General features: G+C 57.0%; 5 protein-coding genes across 5 annotated transcripts; all 5 read left to right on the top strand.

Moving 5' to 3' along the window:
* The first annotated feature begins 318 nt into the window (after nucleotides 1-318).
* KVR01_011225 (uncharacterized protein) lies at nucleotides 319-4,360 on the top strand. The gene is made up of 5 exons (XM_044786656.1): nucleotides 319-1,023; nucleotides 1,086-1,199; nucleotides 1,272-1,649; nucleotides 1,711-2,467; nucleotides 2,524-4,360. The coding sequence occupies exons 1-5, from the start codon at nucleotides 937-939 to the stop codon at nucleotides 3,762-3,764; spliced, it is 2,577 nt and encodes an 858-aa protein (XP_044639600.1). The 5' UTR covers nucleotides 319-936; the 3' UTR covers nucleotides 3,765-4,360.
* Nucleotides 4,361-9,088: 4,728 nt separating this feature from the next.
* On the top strand, nucleotides 9,089-11,643 carry KVR01_011418 (uncharacterized protein; the record flags this gene model as incomplete). The annotated part of the gene is made up of 4 exons (XM_044787640.1): nucleotides 9,089-9,319; nucleotides 9,441-9,737; nucleotides 9,803-10,282; nucleotides 10,342-11,643. 4 exons carry the CDS (start codon nucleotides 9,089-9,091, stop codon nucleotides 11,641-11,643), a joined length of 2,310 nt encoding a protein of 769 aa, XP_044639793.1.
* Nucleotides 11,644-13,258: 1,615 nt separating this feature from the next.
* KVR01_011282 (uncharacterized protein) lies at nucleotides 13,259-15,659 on the top strand (the record flags this gene model as incomplete). Its single annotated transcript, XM_044793311.1, has 6 exons — nucleotides 13,259-13,466; nucleotides 13,543-13,559; nucleotides 13,725-14,006; nucleotides 14,095-14,236; nucleotides 14,379-14,574; nucleotides 14,636-15,659. 6 exons carry the CDS (start codon nucleotides 13,259-13,261, stop codon nucleotides 15,657-15,659), a joined length of 1,869 nt encoding a protein of 622 aa, XP_044639657.1.
* A 659-nt stretch (nucleotides 15,660-16,318) lies between these two features.
* On the top strand, nucleotides 16,319-17,383 carry KVR01_011391 (uncharacterized protein; the record flags this gene model as incomplete). The annotated part of the gene is made up of 1 exon (XM_044790974.1): nucleotides 16,319-17,383. One exon carries the CDS (start codon nucleotides 16,319-16,321, stop codon nucleotides 17,381-17,383), a length of 1,065 nt encoding a protein of 354 aa, XP_044639766.1.
* An 852-nt stretch (nucleotides 17,384-18,235) lies between these two features.
* Nucleotides 18,236-21,240, top strand: KVR01_011300 (uncharacterized protein). The gene is made up of 2 exons (XM_044784204.1): nucleotides 18,236-19,584; nucleotides 19,639-21,240. Exons 1-2 carry the CDS (start codon nucleotides 19,194-19,196, stop codon nucleotides 20,901-20,903), a joined length of 1,656 nt encoding a protein of 551 aa, XP_044639675.1. The 5' UTR covers nucleotides 18,236-19,193; the 3' UTR covers nucleotides 20,904-21,240.
* The last annotated feature ends 258 nt before the right edge of the window (nucleotides 21,241-21,498 follow it).

Here is a 21,498-nt window from a genome sequence, read left to right on the forward strand (position 1 = left end):
AGGAAGGGCCCGAGGATCCGACGCCTGGCCGTTGTTGGTGAGGCCCGGAAGGCTGGAGGATTATGGATTACGGAGTATGGAGCGTCGTCATACCCCTCAAGGCTCCATTCTCCTGCCACCACCAAGCCCGGTGGCCATGACCAAACAACCTCGTGACTCGACCCGGCAGAACTGCCCACTTTATGACTATCGTGTTGGTTTGTCACCTAGTCTGCAGTGTGGCGTAGTACGATATCGATATCATTAATAACACCGAGGTGAGCGGCCACAGCAGTTCCCAAGAGAGAGTGTGTGAGAGGGAGAACAAGAAGGACCCTTCAACAATCTGCCGACCGACGTTCTATTTTCGCGCACTTTGCAAGTACCCTTCAAAGTTTATTCCTCGCTCCTACCTACCAGCCTACCCACCTCCCGCAGGGACTGGGTTTCACCTGCCCCGGGCACCTGCAACAGTTCGACTCTTGGCCCTGCTCCAGACGCATTGTCCCAGAGTCCCAGAACCCACTCAGCCAACCCCCAATCCCCCCCGCCATCCACCCTGAGGGGCAAGGATCAAGTCCTATTCCACTATACTTTGGTACATCCCGCCTCTGTGCTCCGCCTAGGTAATCTCAATAATTCAACCTCCACAGCTGAGGCTGGCCACTCTGTCGCCGCCGCTTCGCTCGACCTCCTCCTTCAACAACCAACGCCACGGCCCACGGTGCCTCGATTCCTCGTCTGCTTCTCCGCTGCCGCCTTGCTGCTCGGCACTCAGCTCACCCACGACCCTGCCCACTGCCTCCTTTCCGCGAAGACATGTGCCAGTTGCTCATCGCTAGATAGCCTCGAGCCATTGGGCTTCTGGTCAACCCCTCCTCGTCCTCCGCCCAAATCGACCCTGCGCTGCAACCAGACCCTGCGACCCCAACAGCCCCCGAGTACACGTCGGACAAGATGAAGGCCAGCATACCAAAAAGGCTACTCACCCTCCGGGACAAGAATGGCAACCATCGCCACAACAAGTCTTCCGACGGCCACAAGGTTCGTCTCGTCTGCCCCCTCTGTGGAACGCCGACTTGCGCTGATTATCCCCACCTCTGCAGTCCCGTCCCCTATCCACAGATGCACTCTTATCTATGTTCAAGGGCGGCTCAGCCTCACAGAATGGAAATGACGATGAGCACAAGGAGAAAGACAAGGAGAAAGAAGCCGCGAAGGTTGGTTGTTCGCCTCGCGGGCTGTCCACACCGAATGCCAGGGCCTGCGCTAACCATGTTCAATGGGTTCAGATCGATGAACTTTCGAAGCGAGTCGAGGCCCTCGATGACCTGCACGACATCTCCCAGGACTACCTCCGCTTCATACTCAGGAGTAATTATGCGGCCGGCAACGTCGAAAAGGCTATGGAATTGCTGGTCCTCCATCAGAAGTCCATCTCTGGCACCATACTCTCTTACAACCCCAACGTGCAAATGCTCGGTGCTGAGAACCGCGGCAACGTCACCTGCTACCTGGACGCGCTGCTCTTTGCCATGTTTGCAAAGCTGGAAGCCTTCGAGTGCATGCTCAAGAACGACCCTGAAAACGAACCACAGCGCGACCTGGCAGCTTTGATCCGCCTGTGGGTAAACATGTTGAGGAGTGGGAAGCTCATACACACAGACATGGTAGGTCCCAGCTCACCTGAGACTCCGCCACCGTTCGGACTCGTGCTGACGAAAGGGGCAGACTCAATTAATACAGAACGCGCTGGCTGCCTGTGGTTGGAAAGATGCAATGTTGCTGGAACAACAAGACACATCCGAGGCTTTCGCATTCATTACAGAGACCCTGCAGCTGCCCCTCCTGCCACTGCAGGTGGACCTCTTTCACCAGGGCAAAAGAGACGATGACGACCACAAGGTCGTCTATGAGCGCCTGTTGAATCTGGCTGTCCCCGCTGACCCAGAAGGAAAAGGCGTCAAGCTGGAGGACTGCCTCGAAGAGTACTTTAACACCAAGGTCGATGTCTCGCGCGACGGCATTGAAGAGAAAGCGGGGCAAGACAGGCCTGCTCTCACACCGAAGAGCACAATAAGGATTGTGACAGAGGTCCCGGAGCCCGACGAGACTGGCCATGATGCTGGTGCTGGGAGCACCAGTGCTGGGCCCAGGCTTGGTGCCAGTGATGGTGCTGGGGATGCTGAGGCGGATGCTGAGGCAGATGCTGAAAAGGAATCATCAGATAAAGTCGACATGACGCCCTTACAGCGACGGTGGACTAGCGTCGACTCGCCGCCATCGAAAGCCTCTGCCTCCAACCCAGACGTAACACGCCCGTCTGCTCGCACCAGATCGACCAGCATAATCCAGCGGATTGTCCTGGACGATGAGGGCAAGCCAACGGACTCAGAGGCTGCGAGTCTGCTACAGAAGGCAAAGCGAAAAGGCGCCACGGTCGTAAAGGCAGTCACGATCCCAGCGTGGCAGTTTTTCCGACTGATACGTAGGTCTTGAAAATACCCCTCATGTTCTGCGAATTGTGCTAAATATCCTTTCCAGCTTGGCACGCCGTCGAGAACGCCGAACCCAGGACCAACACCGATATCATGATGCATTTCAATCAACGCCCGGTGGTGGGCATATGTCTGAAGAGATATATGTACACCGAGGACGGGCTGGCCAAGAGGCAGAATACCTTCATCGACATCCCCGACAGTCTGAGGCTCCCTCATTTCATGATGGTCGACGAGGCCAAAGTGGAGGAAGACAGCCTCCTGAGCCAGGACTACAAATTGGAACTCCAGTCCATCGTGTGCCACCGAGGCGACTCGGTCCATAGCGGGCACTACATCTCGTTTGCGAGGGTCAACCCCAAGCTCCTGACGGACAACCGCCGCCATGACAACGACCCTCCGCCGGACTACGAAGATGCCCAGTGGGTCAAGTTCGATGACCTGGCGCTCGAAAACAGGGTGACCTATGTCGACGATATCAAGGAATCTCTGAAGCAGGAGATGCCTTATCTCTTATTTTACCAAATAGTGCCCATGTGCGACGTAACAGCCGCCTCTACTGCAGGATCCGAGACCGAACCGCCATCATACAATGATTCTGCCCTAAACGTCACAACGAATGGAATGACGACACCTGGCCTTGATGTCGACAAAGCCGGGCTTTCAAGACCAGCTAGCGGCTACTTTGACTCCCCACTTCTGAGCTCAACGGGCCCCAGCATTCGATTTTCTTCAGAACTAGACCGGCCTCCACGGATAAGTCTCAGCGTTGAGGATGATGGCCAGCAATCTTCTGGTCTGCTCAGCCCCAATGCCTCCCGGCGTGGCAGCGTGGCCTTCTCAGAACCGATCGGCCACGCTCAAGCTAGCACACCAGAAATGGGACCCTCCCCAGCCGTCACGCCAAATGAAGAAACCACTGCGCAGAGATTATCGAGAGCCGCCGCCAAATTCACCAAGAGCAGGAGCAGACCAACCAGCCAGGCTGGTGAGAATCGCATCAGCATAAGCATGTCTCGCCTCACGTTCAATAAGAAGAGCAAGGATACGCTGCGTGAAGCGGCAGACAGGCTCGAAGACGGTGAAGAGACACCAATTGCCATCACCGCACCCGAGCGCCTTTCGACCGACGGCGGCGAGTTCGGCAAGAAAGAAAAAGATCATCATTCCTCTCATCATCACCACAAGAAGGCGGGAACAAAAACAAAGACTCGGGGAAGTGACAAGGACGCGGAGAAGTCCAAGGGCAAGGGCCAAGTCCCCGATCGGGAATGCATAGTCATGTAATTGGAAAAACAGAAAAAAGCGAGCTCGCCAGGCGTTCAAGGAAGGGGTCGGGATTGTGTTTTTCAGATTTTGCTTCGGGAAGCAGCTACATTTACCAACAGGGAGTCGCGCTTTTGGCATGCGACAGACACATCATTGACGGGGGGTACGTCTCTCGAAGGAAGTATCACGTGAGAGGCACAGCATTGCATTTTGATACCAGGAGAGCTATAGTGACCTATCAACACCACGGGTGGGAAGGGAAAAGGGCAGAAAGCTGGCTGGCTGGGCGGCGGAAGGAGGGTACTTGCTTGGGAAAAGGCGGTTTCTGTTCCGGGACGGGATTGGGGTTAGGCTTTTGCATACGTGACCGCAAGACGGCTTTGGGCTCACCATACAAAAGAGGGTCTTTTTTCTGGCAACGACGGGTTTGGACAGCTCTGCATATCGCTCAGATGGCTGTTGTTCCGTCCTGGGCCGAAATGTCCCCGGGCAGCCCCTTGGCGCACATAGACAGACGGCCGGCCAATCAGACGAACATTTAACATTTATACGGTGATGAGCGCATCATCTCGATTTGTTCGGCGTGACTACAGTACACGCGGATAGCAGATGGTAAACACTGCGCCTACCTGTGCGAGTTCGTGCTCGTGATCGTGATCGTGATCGTTCTGCGGGCTCGTTGCGGCACGGTGGATTTACTCCTGAGGAGAGATCTCCTACATACTGCATACTGTACCATACATATACCTGGGGGAGAGAGGTTACTTCGTGCATCCGGCTGCGTGAGCAGCCGAGCGGACGTGTATGAAAATGTCTGGGTTGGAGGTTGGAGAGGTGCTGTAGTGCTGGACGTGGGTGGGTGGGGCCAATACGGATGCATGTGCCTGGCTTAGGTTTAGATATTCAGCTTCCGCCGTATTTTCCTCTTACTTTACATGCATACATACATACAGACGGATACTATACTATCCTGGCCAGGCACCACACCGTGATTCGCTCACGTGCTATGAACCTTGCGGTGCTCGACAGCACCTGAATCGCTCCTTCTCCTTGGTAACGAAGCGGTGGGTTTGCGTGAGCGTCGGCGCCGAGTCCGGCCCGACGGCCTGGAGCCGTTCGGCCGGCCGGCTGGCTGGATACCCGTGTCAGTTGGCAGTGAGTGGGCTGTCGAGAGGTTGTCCCCTCTGTGCTCGGCCCCAAATGCCTCAAGCCGGCCACAAACTCACGAGGAGCTTGGTGATTCGGACGTTGAGCCTCTTGCCTCGCGCGGAGTTGCATGTTGTTATGCTTAATTATGATCAAACCGCACTGTGAGTGATTAGGGTTTCCTCCTCAGAGGAGGTTGTCCAGTAGAATATGATCCCGCTGTAGGTTGTCCCGTGAGAAATCATAGGATATAAGGTTATTCCACGGGAGGTGTCCCCCAGGAGAGAGATATACTAAAGACAGCTGTGCGACAGGATATTCTCTTGGAGCGAGTATGTATACCCGAAGCCATGGCTTGTCGGGAGTCGCAGACAGCCGTTCAGAGGCCCCGACGAGGAACGCTTGCGCCCCCACTCCTGTTCTCATGTATTGTCCAAGGCGAGCTGTCTGTCTCTTCTGTGAGACAATGATCTCTGCCCCCATGGCGACGGATCCCCCATTCGTCTCTTTGTGCCGGTGACTTCAGCCAGTCGCGCGCCGTTGAAGAACTCTCCCTCCTCTTCGATGCGAATCCCTTGATATGTCTTCACCCGTCCCTGACCGCATGCCAAGTCCGGGACCTTCCTCCCACTTGATTCCCTGCTATCCGCGGCATCACTTGAGCCCGCGTGCGTTCGAGGAGAGGTGACGCCATGGTGCAGCAAGGCTCGCTCTCGGCGCGAAGAGCCTAGCTCGCCCACTAGAACAAGAGCCGCGGCTAGACGATATGGGATAGATAGCCTTTCATAGAAATGACACCGCGGTTGCCAAGTTAGTCTTCACTTCCAGGGCCGCTTGGCCGATTCCGGGGCACACGCGAGTTGTGTGCATGGCCAGCTGTGGCCCGTCAGCCCTGGTTTTCTTCACTTGATGGTCCTTCAAGTTCTCCTTTACCTAAAAGTTGTTGGGCCTGGACGCGTCTAGTGCAGGAATATGGGTTGAGGTGTCGTGTCAGGGTGTCAAGACTCAAGACCCAAGGAAATTGGCAGGCGATGTCACGCAGGGGTCATCTGTCAAGTGTTAATTAACATCGACTCGTCCATTTTTGGCTCATAATGAAGCTTATTTGCAGCTGACAGCTGCGGCTCGTGGCTGCTTGAGTTCATGACTTGGGCGCCGAAGCTTTGGTAAGCAGTTAGGAACTGGCTCCCTCCGGGTCATGGTCATCCGACAGGAACGCATAATTTTTTTCGGATACCGTGGGAATCATGGCACCAGTGAATGTTGTCGTCGTCATCGGCCGCCGATGAGAAGCCATGAGGAGCTGATAACCACATGGTACAACCTGGGTGGGGATAACCTTCCGATGACACCGATCTGTCAAAACGTGCATCGACATTTTGTCCATGTAATCCCACGCGGGTAATTCGCAATGACGATCTGTTGGCCCATGCCCCGACCAGAATCGACCACCTTCATACGGAATTCCCGCGGGAATTTCCGATCTATTGGCGGTTGGGTTCGCCCACGTTGTCCACATGTATATGCAGCATGGAGTATGGGGAACAGCAGTGCGCGTGAAGGGGGAAGGTTCAGCCCAGGCAGGCTCAAGCACCTATATCGTGAGACGAAGCAACGCCGAGACCCCTCCGGGATCTTGACTCCTCGAGAGGCCAGACAATGCATATAAACACCTGGGTACCCCGTAATTCTACGCGTGGGGCAGGGGTTGGGACGACAAGGAAGCGCGTGAGCCGGCTCCCCGGCCCACCTCCAGTCGACCCATGCACATTTGTTTCCTCAACCCTTTTTCTTGTAATATCAAGAAGACACGACGGGATGGCGTGCGGGTCGCAACAAGCACTGGGATGGATTACCACTTCCAGTTGCTGGACCAGCACCTGTGATTAATTGCTGCACAGGAGCACGGCTTCATCAACAGGGCATGTTTGGCGGTGGCTGAGGCTGGCGGTCGGATTACAGTGGTGACATGACTCCGGATCCCGTGCCGGGCCGTTGGTGAGGAACAGGTACAGATTACCATCTATGGCGCAAAAGCCCTGCAGGCTGCAGCTTGATGTGGGAACGGCCCACGTACAAGTCGGCGCAGGCCGCGACGCTGGGATTTGCCGGCATGGATCTGCCTCTTCTGGCCATGGCCAGATCCAATAGATACCAATGGCCGCGCGACACACCTACTATGTACTCCGTAGACCTAGTAGTCTAAGCTGCGGGCGCGCGCATGCGACGACGGTAGTATTCTGACTTCGTGGCGTCTGAGTGGCCCATTGTCTTCGCCCGAGTTCGGCCGTCTGGTTCGGCCGGAGCAGGTCACCCTGCTGATAAATCCGCACCCCGATCCCAACAATGCACATTCACAATGAGCATGCGTGAGGCAGGCAGGTTGCGGGTCGAGGGTCGAGAGTCGAGAATTGAGACGGGGAGATATCCACCCACCCTCCCCAAATCAAGCCCCCCCGGAAGCTGTGCGGCGGCGGGCGCGCGCAAGGGGAGTGCAAAACCACTTTTCTAAGTTTGACAAGGCCGAGTCATGGGTATTATCGGCCAGGCGGGATGGAGCCACAGGCTTTTCAGCTAATCATTGCTGGGCTGCGGATAGCGTAGATAGGTGGTGGGTGCTTGGTGTGCTGGATGAACAGTGCCTGGCGAGGACGTGTTCGACAGCACGGCGGCGCCGCAAGGGGCTCCAGACTTGGCACGTTGGGTGTCTCGACGTCGACAATGTCCTGGATGTCAGGATGTCCTGCATAACCTGGATGAACTGTGTGAACTGGGGGAGAAGTGGGCTGTTTGAAGGTGCGTGCACAGGCGCCACGCGGTGGGGAGCACCAGATGCTACTGTTACGCATGCGCCAATGGCCCATCGTGTTTCCAAGTGGCGCGGACGAGGGGACGACTGCTGCTGCTGCTGTTTTTGTGGTTGATCAATATCATCCATTGCACATGACAGTTGCGCCTGTAGAGAGGCTGAGAGGCTCCCTGCTGGTTCTTGGCCAAGAGCATTATGGCGAATAGGATAACATGGGTATTTTGGGCGTGTGGGCTGGCTGCGGCAGCATTGAGATGAGAAATGAGCCAGAACTGGTGAGGATGGGCCAACGACAATGGAGCAAATACGGGACAGTGGGCAACGGCTTGGGCTTGTGCTTGGGCTGGGCTTGGCTGGGCTGGAGGTGGGGGGACGCCCACCGACAGCAAGCAGCTCCTTCCCTGCTTGTAGTAACACACCGAGACTCGTGCTCTGCCAGGTAGGCTGGTGGGCTGGTGGGTAGGCACCTCCAGTACGAAGCACGGCGGGCGGGCAAGCACGCAAGCAAACAGAAACGGACAAAGGCCGCTGTTCCAGAGCCTCGTGCCAACCGGGATTGGTAAGCTCCGATCGACCCTGATCCCGCCATGGCGGTCCAGCCGCCCCTACAAGGAGTCGCATACGGTGATGTACGGAGTCCTGCGGTAGGATACAACTAATAATAAGGACTTGCGAGGAAGGCCGATCTTGGCAGGCTAGAAAGTGCTAGTCAGAGGGACACAGAAGAATAGTGCCAGGTAGGTAGGTACCCAGGTAGTAATACACTGGCACTGGCACTGGCACTGGCAGCTTATTAGAGAAAAGAGAAAAGCCGCAGCAGGTGCAATCCAACTCCGATCCTGTGCTGGGCACACTTGCCAAACTCAAAAAAGTCCCCGGGAACCCCCTCTCCTTTCCGTTGGTTTCGATGGACTAAGATGGATCTTGCTCGCTACATTGTTACATTTAGACTTCAAGGACCTCCACCGCCCCCATCTCACGCCCCCATCCAGTCACCGTGCTTGGGTTTTCTTTCGGCCTTGTGCCCCATATCACCTTTAAGGCTTTTTCCCCCGGGGGGACACACCCTGATGACACACATCCTTTGCCCAGGCCCCAGAAGCGCAGCAGCCTCCTGCCTCAGCCCGTCCCGCACTCAGTCTTTCAGACCCAGCAACACCTGTGACCTACCTTCCCAAGTGCCCATCCACTTATTATTACATCGTCTGCTTGTTGCACTCAGCTCAGCCCAGCTCAACCCAGCCCAGCTCAACTCAACTTAACTCGATTTGTATACTTCATCCACCGTCTCTGGCGAACACGGCCATCGCATTCGCATTCACTCACCCACCAGTCTCACCTCACCAACAATTCGCAGTGACCAGGCTCGGCCCTGAGACGGGGAGAGATGGCCTCGCGAACAGGGGTCACGGCTGCCACCTCGACCACCTCCTCACCCGCTGCGTCCACCGCAGCCTCTGTGTCCTTCTCTGCACAAGGCACAAGCACGAACACAGGAACAGGCACAGCCCACAATGCCAATGTCCCTCAGAAACCTCCGCGCATCCTCGCCTGTGTGCTCTGCCAGCACCGTAAGATCAAGTGCGACAGGAATTTCCCCTGCGCCAACTGTGTAAAGGTAGGCAGGCCCTCGCAAGCATACATACAGGCCTATAGGCACACCAACCCGGTCAATCCGGCAAACCCGACCACAACTTGTTCTGAGTGGGTGCTGACATTTTCGCGTCTCCTCTATATAGGCGAATGTCACATGCACTCCTAGTACTCCGGCTCCGGCGCGGAAACGAAGGAGGCCGAATCAGGATCTTCAGGAGCGCCTGGCGCGGTGTGAGGAGCTCTTGAAAGAGTATGCCTCTGCCAAACCCCCATCACCCTCACCCGCCAGCTCTCCTTCTCCAAAACGTGCCAAGCTCGACCGCCCGGCTGAGCTGAAGGAATCCGCTGCGAAATGGAAGCCGCCCGCGGGCCACCTGATCGAGGAGGATGGCAACCTGCGCTTCATGGAGTCCCGGGTCCTAGGGACCGTATACGATGAGGTATGTGCACCCCTGCCCTGCCGTGAGCCCAAGTCTCCCGTGCTGAGAGGCATCTTTTTGCTTAGCTGAGGTCTATGCGGAAACTGGTCGACGAGGAGTTACAATGCGACGAGTCCCCGGCTCCGTTCGACGACTACTCAAACTCTCCCGACGACAACTCCGAATTGATCTTTGGCGCCGAGACGCCGTCGACCAACTCCGAAGACCTGACTCCATCTCCAGGACAAATAGTACGGCTCTGGCAGATATATCTCGACCGTTGCAACCCCCTGACCAAGATCATCCACGTCCCTACCGTCCAACCTTATATACTAGATGCGACAGGCAGTACTCCAAACTTGCCCAAGAGTGTCGAGGCTCTGCTGTTCGCCATATACACGCTGGCAGTTGTGTCCATGACCAAGGAGGAGAGCGATGAAGTCCTCGGCATGCCCAAGGATAAGGCCTTGGCCAGGTTCAGCGCGGGCCTCCGCTCATGCATGACCCGGCTGGGCTTCCTCAAGACCCACGACCTGACCACTCTCCAGGCTCTAGTCATTTATTTGGTAAGGACACTACCTGCGCTTTGTTCCAGCACCTGCACCTTCTCGACTAACAGAAGTAGATTTCCTTGCAAGGCAGGTACAATCGCCACGCATCCTGGATCCTTAACGGAGTCGTCATCCGTATCGCCCAGAAGATGGGGTTGCACCGTGACGGTGAAATGCTGGGCCTTAAACCCTTCGAGACGGAGATGAGGCGACGTTTGTGGTGGCAGATCATCATGCTCGATTCCAAGTACGCCGTGCTATCAGGCCTCAGCCATACCCTCCTTCCCCGTGGGTGGGACACCAGGGAGCCCAGGAACATCTCAGATGTCGATCTGTTGCCCACTGCCACGGAACCAATCCAGGACCAGGAAGGCCCCACAGACATGATCCTCGTCCTTGCAGTCTTCAAGATCGCCAAGAACTTGATCCAGGCACCCGATATGGAGGCGATCCTGATAATGGACGAGCTCGAGTGCAAGACGGCCTTGCAGAGCGAGAAAATTGAGCAATATCGTACTATTGTTCGGGGTCTAAAAGAGGATTTCGAAAACCTCTTCCAAAAGTACTCGTCACCGACCGCGGGCGATCTTCACAAACTGGCCCGCCAAATCGGCGACCACCTAATGAGCAAGCTTGTCCCGCTGCTCCAAACCCCTGCAGAGAGCCGCGACGCAAATGGCGAGGTCCCAGATCAAAGCAGCAACACCTTCAGGGTCGCCGTTGACCAAACGAGTCACGCTGTTGAACAACACAAGGTCGCCAACTATCCGGCCTGGGACTGGTTCCACCGCTTGCATTTCCAGCTCGACATTTTCGCATACCTCGTGGGCCAGCTGGGTCACCGCACAAGTGGGCGCCTGGTGGACCATGCGTGGGAGATCGTCGAGGAAGTCTACAAGTACTATCCCGAATTCTACGACACAACTCAGAGGGTATATCACCAGCTCGCTTACTTCTTGTTCAAGGCCTGGCGAAGGCGGGAGGAATTTCTCCGCGCACAAACGGGCCACCCGCCAGAAGTCCCGTACTGTGTGCAGAAGCTGCGGATGACAATGCCAGGGCCGGACGATTCGAGCGTCAAGAGCGAAACGGGCAAGACGCCTAATAACGAGATGTTCAACTTCGTCACTGGTGGCGGCAACCGTCACAACGGCCACGGCGACAGAGGGGCAATGAATTACAACGGGGTTGAGAGCTCACAGTTCGACCTATACATGGGGAACTACTTCGATCTTGATGCGTTGGAGTTCGAATTGTGGGGCGGTAACAACAACACACAAATGGTGCCCAACATGCCAGTGGTCAACCCAGCCGCAGCGACGATGCCTGTGCACAATCACAACCAGTACCCATACGGCATGGGGCCCCCCTTCTGAGTGGTAACCCGAGGCTCAGCCAGGTCAAGCGTCTGGGCTTGGAATACTGGAGGCGGAAACGCTTGGCCCAGTATGTGACGAGAGAGAGAGGGGAGGAGACGAGGTCGAAGTAAAAGACCGCACTCGGGAATATGAGGTAAACGGCCGCCACGAGGTTTTGTGGGTTGTGTTCTGCTAGTGCATGTGTTTTGATTGTTTACAGCGCGCATGGCTCAAGTATCTCCCCTCAAGATGAGTTTACGACGTTGTATACACTGCCCACGGCCGTGCACCATGCGAAGTGTTTTTTCGGGTTCGGTACACGCCTCAAGTACATACAGGCTGGCCAAGGGGCGCATCTATATATTTGATTCAAGTTTCGGCGTTTTAGAAGGAGGGTGGAACACTCGTTGATTTGCACTCACGGGCTGCAACTTGCAAGGAGGCACGCTGCTGCAACCCTGCTTGTGTTCTTTACATGCGATGATTTACCATGGGTATCTGGCCAAATTTCAACATCAAAACTATGGAAAAGCTATTGGCAACAACCATAAGGACCACAGTTCAGAGGTCATGAGGTGGTCTGCTGTTTCGTCGCTCTGTCACGCGGAGGGAATATTGCACCGAATTCCGCACGGCCTAGGAGAGTTGGGGGTCCCCTGGGACGAGGTGGGCATGTGTGCAGCCTGGTGGAAAAGCGTTTCTGATACCATCACTTGCAGCCAAATGAGCAAGTCCTGATGCTACTATCTTCTTCACTGCAAAATGGTGCCAAGGCCAGCCGGTCTGATGAATCGATGTCGTGGCAGCCCTGCCGACAGTTCGTCCTGAATTCCTTGGCTTCTTGGTCGGACGAGGTCACCTATCGGGCAGACTTTCACACTGCTTATCTTCGGGCCCAGCACGGGACAAGACCAGCCCTACGGGCTTGGGTCGGGCGGGTAAGCAATTCGGTCCCGAGACCCAGTGACAGCAAGGTCCTGAGGAGATCGGAAGGCCCGACGAAGCGACCGAAGCCATTGGCCCGCTGCCATTCGGTCGCGTCAGCGACCAACCCCAGGCGAGCCTCCCCCAATAAGTGAGAACGATAATATGACTACCCGTCGTCCGAGTTGCATGGTGCACTACCAATCGACGCAAGCGGCTAGCTGTCAAGAATGGCACAGCACTAGTCTTTGGCCGGGTTTGGGACACGAGGCCGGCTTGTGGCTTCTCCTTCCCTGGTGGTGAACGGAGGAATAGGATGGATGGAATGGAATTTAGGCCTGCCCGAGTCCGAATGGGCGGGCTGTCGACTCACTCGGTGGCTTTTTTTGCACATACAGGCTTGCCGTTTGGTGTTATTGATCCATTATTAATGTTTCGTGCGCCGGCAAATAACTTGTTCTCCGTGTCTCTCATCCAGACAATATTTATTACTACATCCGCCCCTGACAGCGTGACACAACAACTTCATCAGGGGGTTCACTTGTATAATATACATACATTATTGCTGGGCCGCTACGGTAAACGAGTTTGGGAATTAGACCACAGTGGCCTCCTTACAGATCGATCTTACAGCACTCGGATTCTACCTCATACATATTAGCCAGCCAGTCGAGGACGCGGCGACAGCGACAGAACAGAACGGAGCAAGATGCGGTTCCCGAAACGCGGCAAGAAGCCCAGTCAGGATACTGCCAACATTGCCCACGATGGCTCTACGCCGCCTGCGATATCACCGCCGAATGAAGAGGGCGACGAGGCAAAGAATGATATCAGCCTGGCGCGCACCAAGACCGAGGACATTGTCTATCCGACGGGGCTCAGGCTTGCCCTGCTCATGACCAGTGTCTTTATTTCCAGTATGTACTCCCCCCACCCCCTCACGACTGTGACGACTTCTTCCGATACCTGGCAAATGCTAATTATTTCGATCAGTGTTCTTGGTGGCACTCGTACGTGGCCTATGACTACACCCCATTCTCCCTTGCCCAGAACACCAAGGAAGGGAGCAGAGGAGCCAGATAGAAAGCTTACGCTGGCCCTACCCACCCCCGACTGACTCTACCCCCATGAAAGCGCAAGATGGCTAGCTGACAGAAGATTTCTACGGAATACAGGACCGTCTCATCATCTCGACGGCCATCCCGCAGATCACGGACGACTTCCACTCCGTCACGGACATCGGGTGGTACGGCTCGGCCTACCTGCTGACCAACTGCTCGTTCCAGCTGAGCTTCGGCAAGCTGTACAGCTTCTTCAGCGTCAAGGGCGTCTTCCTCGTCTCGATCGGCCTGTTCGAGATCGGCTCTGCCATCTGCGGCGCCGCGCCCAACTCGGTCGCGTTCATCGTCGGGCGGGCGATCGCCGGGCTCGGGAGCGCGGGTATCTTCTCTGGTGGTGTGAGTTTCTTTTTTATTTTTCTTCTCGCCCTTCCGACCCCCTGTGTGTGGGACAGCTTGGGACTGACGAGATGTGTGTGTGTTCTAGATCACGGTTATTGTTTATGCTGTGCCTCTCCACAGGCGACCTCTCTTCCAGGGCATGTTTGGGGCGGTCTTCGGGCTTGCTTCTGTTATTGGGCCTCTGCTTGGTGGCGCGTTCACGAGCAAGGTTAGCTGGAGATGGTGCTGTAGGTCTTCTCTGCGCTTCTGGGGATTAATATTTCGTCGAGTTTTGTCACGACGAGCTTTGCTCTGGTGTGAGCCACGCGGCCACATTATGCAACTCTACTCAGATGTGTTGATAGTGATGTGACTAACAGTGGTTTGCAGTCTACATCAACCTGCCGATCGGCGGTGCCGCCATGATCTTCATCTTCTTCCTCCTCAAGGTCCCGGACCGAGACACGACGCGTCTCCCGATGAGGCAGAAGCTGGCCCAGCTCGACCCCATCGGACTCACCCTGCTCCTCCCGGGTGTCATCTGCCTGCTGTTGGCTCTGCAGTGGGGTGGTCTTGAATATCCATGGTAATTATTCACCCCTTGCTCCATGCTGTTCTTCTGCGGCCATTGCTAACAGGTTGGAAAGGCGAAACGGCCGCATCATCGCCCTTCTTACACTGGCTGGTGTTCTCCTGCTTGGGTTCATCGCGTGCCAGATCCTCAAGCCCAATACCGCGACCATCCCGCCCCGTATCTTCTGCCAGCGTAGCATCATGGCTGGGTTCTGCGCCACCTTCTGCATCGGGTCCTCGATGATGATCTTCGTCTATTACCTTCCGATCTACTTCCAGGCCATCAAGGGCGTCAACGCCGTCGACTCCGGGATCCGCCTGCTCCCGATGGTCCTGCCCATGGTCGTCGCGTCCATCGCGTCGGGCATCCTGATCGCCAAGGTCGGCTACTACACGCCGTTCATGCTCGGGGGCATCGTCCTCCTCTCGATAGGGGCGGGCCTCCTCACGACGCTGCAGGTCAGCACCGAGCAGGCCAAGTGGATCGGGTACCAGGTCATCTACGGCTTCGGCATGGGCCTCACCTTCCAGGCGCCCAACCTCGCGGCGCAGACGGTCCTGCCCAACCGCGACGTGCCCATCGGCACCTCGCTCATGTTCTTCTCGCAGCTGCTGGGCGGGTCCATCTTTATCTCCGTGGGGCAGAACGTCCTCAACAACGAGCTGGTCGAGCACCTGTCGGGCGTCGCCGGGTTCGACGCGGCCTCGATCCGCGACGCCGGCGCCACGACGCTGACGCACCTGCCCGAGCCGCTCAGGTCCGCCGTGCTCGCCGCGTACAACGAGTCGCTGCGGACCGTGTTCCAGGTCGGGCTCGTCATGACGTGCCTCACCATCCTCGGCGCGGCGAGCCTCGAGTGGCGCAGCGTCAAGAGCAAGAAGCCCGCGGCCAAGACGGAGCAGCACGCCCAGGGCTCTGCGGAGGCGGGCGCCGCGGCTGCCATGGTCGATGCTGAGGCGGGCGGCGCTGGGGCCGTGCCGCCCAAGAGCCGCTCTGGGGAGTTGCGCCGCTCGGTGGATGCGGAGAAGCGTGCTGCTGGTGACGAGGCTGGTTCTCAGTCTGAGGGGGAGAAGGTGGATGCGTCGAGGCGAGGGTGAGAGGGGCCTGGAAGCAGGTTGAAAGACAGGCAGGCAAGCTAGTTGATCTCGTGTGTGAAAATATAGAATTGGTTATATGGAATGCGATGGCATGGCAAGGCAAGGCGTATGGGTATAGGTATGGATAGATTGATTCGCTTAATGTTGTAACTCTAGCCGGACAACTCGTCTCAAGGCAACTCACCTCAATTACATGACTCTTAATCGAACCAGAGAAACTCCAGCTAGGTGATTCGGTGATGTCTGCTTCGTGCTCGCCTGTCTACTACATGACTTCTGGACGCGGCCCCCCAAGATCTCCATCGGACTCATTGTTCAGCTCTAACGCTGTACCACCTGGACTTTGACTACTCGTCTTACTTTTTCCTCACCTTGCTGCTCCTGAAACTCTAACATTTCAGGCGACTTACTGGAAGACTTTGGTGGCATGAAATATTTAGCAGGTTTGCGCAGTCAGACTTAGTCTCATCAGCCTGCTTCAGTCAGAGCTCAACACCAGCGCGAGCTTGCAGCTTTGCAGCTTTGCAAACAAAATGAGCGCGCGCATCGCGTCACCCCCCGGCAACCATCATACGGCTTGCCCTGTTTGTCCTCTTTGATGAATTCACTTTGCTCCCCGTCGTTTCCCTCTGGTTGATGGCAGCGTTTCCATCTCAAATATGAGGCGAAGCGAATCCCCCCAGCTGCAAGTTTGCGAGCTTGCCTGTCCCTCGCCAAGGAATACAGGCAAGACGCAAACAACCACAGAAACAATGCAAGTTTTCAGGACACCAAACAGAAACCACCCTTACCGTTTCCTCTCTGCTCGGCACGACTCGAGCCCTCTGTTTTACACCCTACCACCTTCGGCAGCCATCTCATACTCAGCTCCAGTCAGAGCCCAGGATACCGGCCAGGACAGGCAGACCTCGGGTCTCCCAGCCGGTACGATTATAGCGATCGTCTTCTGTGTGCTTATCCTAACCTTCCTTGTCATAGGTGTCTATGCATTTGCTTCGAGCCGCCCCCAGTCCCGGCGCGACTGGCGGAGCCTGCTGGGAAGTCGCAGCCGCACCTACGAAGACGCCGTCGCCACCACCGACGGCGATGACATCGAGATGCAGGCGCCACGCCACACCAAACAATCATTGCTTGAGCAGCAGGACGAGAACCAGAGGCAGCACGTGAGCCATCACGAGCAGCAAGGTCAGCAAGTTCAGCAACACGAGCAAGACCATTACCATGGGGAGGGGGCAGGGATGGGGTACGACGACGGCGACGACGACAAGGAGGCACGGATAGAGGTGGGAACCGCAAAGGTGGCCCGCATCAGGCGCGTGCCGGCCGGGTCGGTGTCGATCACGAACATCGGGCGGGGCAAGGCGGCGGCGGTGCCGGTGGGTGCGTCACAGTCGGTGCGAGACGTCTTCTCGCTGCCGGACCTGGCGTGGGCGGAGACGCTGACAACGGGGGGCGGGCGCAGGCCTGGGGCGATGGTCCCCATCTCCTTCCCGCCCATGACAGGTCCAGCCCCAGCCCCAGCCCGAGCTTCAGCCCCAGCCGCAGGCAGCGGCACGGCTGTTCCCGTCTCGTCGTCATCCGGGAGCAGAAGCAGCAGCGTGCGGTCCAAGGAGGGGTTGCAGGAGAGGAGCGACTCGCGCAGGGCGGTCAAGAGGAAGGCCATCAGGGAGTGGTGTGCGCGCGGCAGCGGCGGCGGGCTTGGGCCGTATTCCGCGGCCTACTGAGCGACAGACAGTTTTGGGTGTGTCGGCACTGCATTTTTTGTTGTTGGGGCGAGGAAGGGCGATGGGGTGATGTGCATATGGTGAAGGTTCCTCCTATGCAGGCTAGACGGGAGCGAGCGGGTGGTACAGCAGTTTAATACAGCGCGGACGCAGGCGCGGGCGAATGAACGTATGGGTGACCGAATGAAGATGAGCATGTGGCTGCCTCGTGAGATTCGACTAGCATGTCCAGCATGCATGTGGTTGTGGGCAGATGTAGATAGACTATGTGCCGGACGGGCGACGAGAGCGGCAGCGCAGCAACATGCAGGTGTTGGGGCACGGGCGGTTGAAATCTCCGGCAAGGGGGGGTGGGGATACAGTACTGGTACGGTGTGGTGCAGCGTAGTGTCGTAGGTGAGGGGAGCTGGGGAGCTGGGGAGAGGTGTACACACTCATTGACGTCTGTTGTTGGTTTGATGTTGGCGGGACGGGGCCAAGCAGCCGGGTCGCCTGTCTGTCTCAGGGCTCCACCGCCTCCCGTCCCCTCGGGTCGGATCAAAGACCTTGTTGCGACTTGCAGAGCCTGTGCGCAGGCAGCACGGCCTGCAGGGCAAGCACAAGCTCGGTAGCCGCAGGGGGGTGTGGGCGCCCTCGGGCGAGGATCGAATCAGGACCGGGCCGCTCCCACCCCATCATGGAGGAGCCGCCAGCAGAGCCAGCCACCAGCCCCGCCGCGCCTCCCACCTGCACAAACCAGACGCAGCCCTTTTCCACAGAAGTTCCACTAACCTGCCTGTTAGGACCATGCCGTGCTAAGGCGCTAGCAACCTTGTAAAAAAACAAAATCCGCAGGTGCAACCCGGCAATCATAACACTGCAGGGGGGTGGGAGCAGGGGAGGGGCCCCAGCTATATGGGCAGACTGGCAGACTGACACTGATTGACGCTGGCTGACACTGACAGGCTGTCTACTAGCCACCTGGGCAGCTAGCTAACAGACCAACAGACTGACAGGTCGACAGAGAAGGAAAGATAGTCGTGGGAACACCAGCCCACCACACACACACACCCAAACCTGGAGGGGAAGCAGCAACCGGAGCCGTACCACGGATGTGCAACATTATCCCTACATACGCACAGGCCGATGGTGCGTTCGTGACGGGGGAAGAAACCATGGGAGTGCTCATCTCCACTTTTACTCAACCTCCCTGCTCTTGCTTGCTGCTGCTGCTGGCAGGTAGGTAGGTGGTAGGCAGGCAGGTGGTGGTCCCACGGCAGGCCTTCCTCTTCCTTTTCTCCTTCCCCCCTTGTAACCCCCCTCCTTGACCATCCCCCAATCTCACCCATTTTCCGAGCACATGGCGGAGGGATGACACCAGCGGGGCTGCAACCAAACCGCACTTGTGCTGCCTCCTGCACCGCACTTGCTGCCCCATTTGACCCATACAGCTGTGCCCAGGTCCTTCTGTGCCTTCTGGTGCCTCTGCCAGGCCTGCCACCCTGGCTCTCTCGTGATTTAAGATCGGCCCAACAGCAACAGCCGACAGCCAACTCACAATAGTCTACCTGCGCAAAGAGATCTGCTATATCTACCCATCCTTGTTTCCCCACTACTCGCCTCTCCCCTGTGCCCATGCTCACTGCATGTTACCGTTCTACTGGGCTCACCCTCCTCCTTCTCGTCCTCGGCCTCCTCCCCCAAATTCCTGACACACACTCTTTTTCACACACTCAAGACTTTCTGACTCTCTCCACACATATTCTCACACACACACACACACACCTTTTCCTCGTCCCGCCCCTGCAGGCCTGTAGCCCCCCAGACAGATATGCTCACGAAACTGGCCTTGGCTACCGCAGCCCTGGCCGCAGTCCTCCTCTTTAATCGTCTTCTCGCCTTGGTCACCAGGAGTTCAAAGTCCAGGGCGCTACCTCTGCCACCTGGCCCTACCGGGCTGCCTGTCATCGGCAATGTCCACCAGAACCCAAAGAACCACGCCTGGCTCCAGTGGCACGAATGGAGCAAGCAACATGGGCCAATAATATACCTCAACATGCTTGGCCAGCCCATTGTCGTCCTGCACTCCGCCAGGTCCGCCCAAGACCTCCTCGCCCGGCGCGGGGCCACATATTCGGACCGGCCGCGCCTGGTCCTGGCCGGAGAGCTGGCTCTCAAGGGTCTGCACCTGGTCCTCATGCCATATGATGCCCGTTACAAATGTAAGACACGCCCTCGAGGTGCCACCACTCGAATCTAAGACCAAGTTGCTGTAGTACACCAGAGGCTGGAAGCCCCTCTCCTCTCCCCCCGGTCCGCCTCATCCTACCAGCCCATACTGGACCTGGAGACCAGGCAACTCCTGTTCGACATGCTCACCTCCGCTAACTCGCCATGCGGCGTCGACTACCACCACATGCTCGGGCGCACCATGGCCTCCCTTACTTATGCCCTCATGTACGGCTACCGTCTCCCCACCGGCCATGAGCCCGAGCTCGTCCGCGCTCATGCCATCATGAAGGAGTTCGCCGATATGATGTCCGGCAACAACATCGTTGACATTTTGCCGTGGCTCGATAAACTTCCCATCCCATGGCCATGGAGGGCCAAGGCCGAGAGACACTGGCTGGAGCAGCGGGACCTCCATTTCACCAACCTCCGACGCGCGAGGGCCAACCCGGGCTGGAATTTCACCAAAGAGATGGACGCCAGCGCCGAGACCAAGCAGATGAGCGAGGAGGAGTTCGCCTTTGACGTTGGAATCCTGGCCGACGCCGCCCTGGAAACGACCGTGCTCACCGGCAACTGGTTCATCGTGGCATGGCTCACCCAGAACAAGAAGTCCGGCTTCGTAACAAAGGCCCAGCGCCTACTGGACGACGTGGTCGGCAGGGACCGTCTGCCAACCTTCGCCGACAGACCAAACTTGGTATACATCGACGCCATCGTGGAGGAGGTGCTGCGCTGGCGGCCCATCGGCATCACTGGAATCCCACACGTGACCAAGGTTGAGGATCAGTACGAGGGCTACCGGATTCCCGCGGGAACTATGGTGTTTGCGAACCAGTGGTCCATCACACGCGATCCAGCCACCTTTGGCCCCGACGCGGACGACTTTGTGCCGGAGCGGTGGCTCGCAGACGCTGACTGGAGTCACTGCGGGCCGGGGGACGTCAAGGCCAAGCCCAAGTCAGACGGGGCCGCGCCTCTGAAGGATATACCGTCCACGGGGTTCGGTTTCGGGCGGCGCGTCTGCACGGGTCAGCACATCGCGCGCAACCAGCTGTGGCTGCAGGCCGCGCTGCTGCTGTGGGCTTTCAACCTCGAGGGAGCAGTGGATCCACAATCGGGCGAGCCCGTCGAGGTCGACCCCTGGGCCATGGCGGAGTCGCTCATCATCAGGCCTTTACCTTTCAACGCCATTTTTAAGCCTCGGGGCCCCTGGGTGGAGGAACTGGTCATGAGGAACTGTGATGTCAACAAGGAAGACTTTGTCGAGCTGCTGGACAATATCGGCAGGGATAGAGCGCGGTGGCAGTAAACTTGAGTGGTGAATGGGGCTCGCTGCTTGGCTCATCTACATCCTAAATCCTAATTTGCCCTGCGCTTTTCTGGTCTGTTGCTGCGCGCAAAGTTGTGAACGGATGCGTGCTGCCTGCTTTAGAACAGCATCTGTCGCAGGCCGCTGAGGCCACTGAGTGTTTTGTTTGGCTCTGATGTTTAGTACCCCAATTCGTCTGTGCCTATTCAATGCTTTTGATTTTCACGTGTGACGACCCTTTTTATTTTAACTACGAAATCTACACTGATGCCAGTCGTTATGCTCTCGGGCTGTTTCTTTTTGGGTTTATATCCATTTGTGCAAGCCTACCCTCGCCAAAACGCTGGGATTTGAAAATGGCCATCACCTCGTGGGGTTTTCGATGATGATGAAGATTACGTAGAAATGATATCATGAAATCAGGTGTCAATGGCTTCCTCCCCAATTCCACCTCATCGGTGCTTATGGCAGTACGACCTGAGCCTGTGGGTGAAAAGTTGACTGAGGGGTCATTGCTACAAAAACAGCTTGTTGGTGTGTCCATGTCGAGAGTCTAGATGAATGAAGCTGGTTCGCGATGCCCAACGATGAATTG

The sequence above is a fragment of the Diaporthe batatas genome (genome assembly GCF_019321695.1).
Source record: "Diaporthe batatas strain CRI 302-4 chromosome Unknown Contig00015, whole genome shotgun sequence".
NCBI lineage: Eukaryota > Fungi > Ascomycota > Sordariomycetes > Diaporthales > Diaporthaceae > Diaporthe > Diaporthe batatas.

Bases quoted from the DNA above. Each gene is read 5' to 3' on its own strand.
- KVR01_011225 (XM_044786656.1), top strand. From the start codon at position 937: ATGAAGGCCAGCATACCAAAAAGGCTACTCACCCTCCGGGACAAGAAT. The intron at 1,200-1,271 runs GTTGGTTGTTCG...CAATGGGTTCAG, and splicing joins AGGAGAAAGAAGCCGCGAAG to ATCGATGAACTTTCGAAGCG. The intron at 2,468-2,523 runs GTAGGTCTTGAA...TATCCTTTCCAG, and splicing joins GCAGTTTTTCCGACTGATAC to CTTGGCACGCCGTCGAGAAC.
- KVR01_011300 (XM_044784204.1), top strand. From the start codon at position 19,194: ATGCTCACGAAACTGGCCTTGGCTACCGCAGCCCTGGCCGCAGTCCTC. The intron at 19,585-19,638 runs GTAAGACACGCC...AAGTTGCTGTAG, and splicing joins ATATGATGCCCGTTACAAAT to TACACCAGAGGCTGGAAGCC.